The sequence below is a fragment of the Cucurbita moschata genome, unplaced genomic scaffold, assembly GCF_002738365.1.
Source record: "Cucurbita moschata cultivar Rifu unplaced genomic scaffold, Cmos_1.0 Cmo_Scf00029, whole genome shotgun sequence".
In the NCBI taxonomy this organism is placed as follows: domain Eukaryota; kingdom Viridiplantae; phylum Streptophyta; class Magnoliopsida; order Cucurbitales; family Cucurbitaceae; genus Cucurbita; species Cucurbita moschata.
This window is the reverse complement of record NW_019268545.1, coordinates 467,810-473,192: the sequence shown is the minus strand read 5'-3', so window position 1 is coordinate 473,192 and position 5,383 is coordinate 467,810. Positions and strand designations below refer to the sequence as shown.

General features: G+C 35.4%; 1 protein-coding gene across 1 annotated transcript; it reads right to left on the bottom strand.

The window, feature by feature from the left end:
- Window positions 1–2,310: 2,310 nt before the first annotated feature.
- On the bottom strand, window positions 2,311–3,904 carry LOC111463950 (dnaJ homolog subfamily B member 4-like). The gene is made up of 3 exons (XM_023107931.1): window positions 3,598–3,904; window positions 3,255–3,453; window positions 2,311–2,755 (listed from the first exon to the last, which is right to left on the bottom strand). The coding sequence occupies exons 1-3, from the start codon at window positions 3,902–3,904 to the stop codon at window positions 2,311–2,313; spliced, it is 951 nt and encodes a 316-aa protein (XP_022963699.1).
- Window positions 3,905–5,383: the final 1,479 nt, after the last annotated feature.

Genomic DNA, 5,383 nt, shown 5'->3' with positions numbered 1-5,383 from the left:
AGCAACTTGACCCGCGTGCCCGCAATAGCTGACCCGAACCTGCGCCTCGACCCGAGAAGCAAAACGCGACGTGTCCCTCTCACTTGGAGACACGTGTCACACATGCAGACAGACTTGTCGACTCATAATCGTGTATCTGGCTCGCCCGTATGTTTTCGACCCTTCCGAAGCTGATTTGTACTCTTATTAAGTAAATAAAGGTCATTAGAATGCCTTATTTCACAATTTTAAGTTGAATCATGTTACAATTGTGAAGTAGTAATGAAAGGTGACGAACAACCTAATAAGAAACGAAGTCTGGCGACACTTGGAGTAGCTCTCAAGGAATGAGAGATAACGTATTAAAAATTTAGGGAGAACGCCAGCCAAGACCTACCAAATAAATGGTCTTACTATAAGATAGGCTAGATGCTTATTTGCTGTATGACAACACGTGCCTATTGGCACTGACACATGTCCTTTATGCTTTATAATTATGACGTATGACGTATGACCTATAATGTATGATGACATGTATGAGTTATATGATGTTGTATGATGATGTTTGATGATGTGTTATGATGGTTATGACGTTTTTCGATAGCGTTATGATCGTGATGTTTGATGATGACAATGTATGATGTTATTCCCTTAATATGACATTATTTTCCATATTAAATTGAGATGCATGTTGTGAATGTCATATTGTATGATGTCGATGACCCGAGCTAGGACACAACCCTACAAATGTTATTTATGATGTTAAGATGGAAAGTTGATGCACATATATTACTATTAGTAATATAAGGATGAAATTAGGGTTGTGTCGTAAGACGTTTTAAAGACGAGAAACTAGAGGGACCCCATGCATTTTTGTATTACATAAGCATCGATATACTTTCCCTTTTATGATGATGGGTATGGACGCGTACGCTACGATGATAATGGTGATCATGCCGAGCATGACACTTAGGGGTCTGCTAACCTCCGGACGTCGTTGCGAACAGCTAGCTCGATTATGATAGATCCAGGGGGTACGAACCACTTGGAGATTCACACTCGCACGTGCGGATCGTGTATAGGAAAGTACTACACATTCAATTTAGTTCGGACTGGAGGCCACCCCTAGGATGTTTTAATGATAGGTTCCTAGAGCATTGTTGCATGTGTTTGCATTTTTCACGACCCCTATAGTGGGATCACTTACTGAGTATTTTTCGAAATACTCAAGCCGTGTGCTGTATCATTTTTCAGGTAAAGACAATGCGCTCATGTACGATTGACGGCGCCATCGCAAATCAGAGACCATGACAAGTGCATAGGCTAGAAGCATATTTATTTCTTAGACTTAGGTTAGAATAGGTTTGTTTGCATTTCATGTTCTAAATTATTTCATTATCGTTTGCAATTTCAATTCTAAATTATGTTTTGAACACGTAAGACCATAGTGGTGTTTTGAACGATGAAGTATGTTCATTCTGAAAATTATGATTTATACGATGATGTTTTAAGAGTTATAATTTCACATATGGCACCCACTTTAGGTAACTGAAATCTAGGGTCCTTACAAACTCAATCTAATTTTAGGGGGAAACCATGAACCAACCCAATCCCTATAATGTTTCAATTCAAATATGTTCATAACCCAACTCAAACCATATGAATTGAGTTGAATTGATGAGTTTTTCATGTCATCATCGGATTTTTTGAACACTTCTATCATACGAAATATTTGTGAAAAATACGGTCTAATTTGTAGGCATAGACGAATTATGATAACTTGTTCCAAGGATAATTTATACGAAGAAAAAGAACCCTAAAGGCCTAAGGCAATATATTCAAAAATAAAATTGACCCGTGATGGATATATTCATAGACATTTGACTTATATTTATGAAATGATAAAATATGAAAAATAATCGATTCCAAGAATCGGTCACGTTGAAATGAACATATTAGCTCATAAACCCTAAACGTATACTTTAGAGTATAAAGAATGTCTTCTTGTTCAAGCTTGTTTCAACAATGATATTATAGATGTATGATCGGGTAATTTCTTGGTCCTCCCCGGAGTACTTGTGGATCAAGAGGCACAAGAAGAGCGACACAACCATTGTAGTCCTCTTTGTAGGTATTAATATTGAAAACAAAGACACTCCTTTGCATCCATTCATTCATTGTAGTGATAATTGAAGTGCTATGTCCATTTCATGAAGGCTAACATGCTTGACTTCCATGGAAGCAATATCCTTCACAAAGCTTGGAAGTGCTGTTTTCATGGTGCCATTCTTGATCATAGGATGATCTAGACAAGAGCTGATTAGGGAAAGTTCAAGAACAGTCTTGCAAAATGGTAGCAGCTTCGGCCCTTTGTTCCTCGCTCAACTCGGAAGGAAACTTGACGAGGAATTGGATGCGAAGGTCACCTTTTCGAGACGGTTGGGTCGGGATCGGCATTCCTTGGCCCATAATAACCTTCTGAAAGCCAGGATATATGATGGTATCAAAGGAGAGACTCATTTTGTCACCTCCCAAAAGAGGAACTGGTATTGAACAGCCAGTTAGTGCATTCACCAAAGGGATCTCAACTCCTAATTCTAAGTCGTCCCCGTCTCGACTGAACAACGGGTGCCTTCTCTCGTCGATTGAAAAGGTTATGTCGGCCGGGAGGTAACCTGGTTTTTCATCTCCCTTTCCTTCGAATGTGATCTTTGTTCCTTTCTTCCATCCCGGTTTCACTTCTATTTTCAGCATCTCCTCTTCTTCTACAATTATCCTGTTATCTAAATTTCAGTTAATGACCATTCTAAAAATTGTAGTAAAAATTTTAAAACTATCTTTTTAACTTAAGTCTGTTTCATCGATATATATTTTGAACTTTTTAGAAAAATTTAATGAAAATTTTGAAGTTTTAAAAAAATTATGAAAATTCAAATTTATTTTTGAAACATGTTTTTGAAATTCATTTAAAAGTTCAAAAGTATTTAAAAAAAAAAATTAATAGTTTCATTCCTATATTTTGAAATTTATAAATTTATAAAAGAATTGAAGAGTATTAATAAACTTTTAAAAACTATTTTAAAATTCATTAACAATTTTTTTTAAACAAAGTTCTAATAGTTTTGATCGAAAAAATTATTATAATATTTTTAATTTTATTTAAAAAAATTTTAAAACTATAATTTAGCTAGAAAAATTAAAGAAAAATATTTGGTAATTTTATTTTTATTTTTAAAAAAAGATCCAAAATTTTATAGTGAAGAATGGTAACTAACCCGTTAACTATGGCGTCTCTGGTGATCATAATCTTCTTCACGCATCCATCGCAGAGCTCTTCCAACGTACATTCCAGTTTCTTCTCTACTGGCGGCGGTTTCTTCAGCGCCGTCGACTGTGAATATATGATCGGAGTACTTCTAGGACTCCTTCTACTTGTATTTCTCGAAAGCAATCGATCCGTTGTGGAGTTGAGCTCTGGAGAGATCGGCGTTTCATTCGACTCCGGTCCGTCAACTTTTCTACTAAAATTTCTCGATATCGATCCCCTTAAGAATTCGGAATCTGAATTACTTCGTCGGCTTTGATCTCTCGATAACAAAGTCGGCGTAGTGCTCCGACGACTCGAGTTCCTCGACAATGACCGTGGACTCGGCGATGGCGTCTTGCTTCTCCGGCTATTGGTTCTAGAAAACGTCCTCGATATGTTAGCAAAGAAACTCTCATCTAAATTCGGGGTGGTTGGAGTGGTGACTATATAGGGCTCGTTTTCGCTATGGGACTTGTCACGTTCTTTGACAGGGGTCATGTTTCGAGGACTCTTCATGGATGGGTTCCATTTCATGAATCCTTTGCAGAGATCTTTGACGGGGACTCGAAGGATTCGGTATAAATCAGCTGTCGTGTGTGAACGTGTATGATCAGCCATGCAAGAAAGATAAAAGAGAGAGAATTTGAAAATGAGGGAAAAGATTCAAAGGTTCGTGTCTCTTTGTTCAATTTCAGTTTGTAGGTGTCTGAGTACGATCGATCTTGTTTCTATTTTCGTTACAACAATTGTATATCAAAGCATTTTGATATCAAAACATTTTGATTGTGGCATTCCACTACAACAAACGGTATCAAATTATTGAGAGGTAGCTTTATTGATACAACAAACGGTATCAGAGTCTTGAAGGTGGTAGCTTTGATGATGTGGAAGAACAAACCAAGAGGAAGCGTTTTGTTAAGGAGTTATAAAGGGAGGAGCCATAGAGGAAGCTGATTTTACTATAATTAGCCTGTGATTCTACACGAAAATATGCTCCCTAATTCTTGCCACGCCAATGAATTTGTGTGCTAATCATACACCATTTCTAAATTATAAAAATAGCCTTAATTTTTTCTTTCGTAAATTAAACTTTTAAACAAATTAAAAAATTTGTGATTTTGGATTGAATTATAATTTTATTTTTAAAGAAAATTGGATGATAAAAGTATTTTTGAGATATTTATAAAAATCATAAGTAAAATCGAAACCAGATGAGAGTATTTTTTAGACAAAATCAAAGGTCAAATGAATTATGTATCGAATATTGTATCCACCATTATCTATGTTTTCAATGTGCTTATGATGTAGCACCAAACGGATTAGTTTGTGTGTATCATCTAATGAGAATCAAGTATGATATAGATCAACGAGAAGAGGTATGCATAAAAGTATTTGTCGCAAGGATAAATCCTAGAATTCTGTCTGTTTATTGGGTTTGAAAAAGTGCTGATTTTCCAGAAAGAGAATCTTATGATACGTTGGGAATCTCGTATGATAATCATCCACATCTAAAGTGTATCTTAATGCCTGAAAGTTGGGTAGGTTGACCATTACTTAAAGATTATATTGCCCCCAGTTTTTATATGAAATACAAGATGCTCATTAAATAATATGAAACTAATCTTCACTTCGACAACTCAAGATATTCAAATACATTTGTACGTTCTCTTATAGATATAGTCATAAAGGAAAAAATGTTAGATATTAAACTTGTTTTATGCCTTTATAGATTTATGGATTTGTGGGATACATATACACGAGATATATAGCCATATAGTTAATAATTATAATAATCATAACTCTATGACCCCATCTGAGTTGCTATAAATACATCATCTATCGATTATCTACCTTTAGCAATCCAACAATAAAGTCCATCGACATTGACTTCTATAATAGCTCAACTTCCAAAATACGATCAGACTAGAATAATTAACACATGCACGTTAGGAAAGTATTTAGAATCGTAATCAAGTACACTAAACCCAACATGTGTATCATTTTATACACATGGTTTCATGTAACTAAACCTGTTTATAAAACATCTCTTTCGTGCATTTTAAGTCTCGTATGCATCACTTTCATGATTTTATGTAC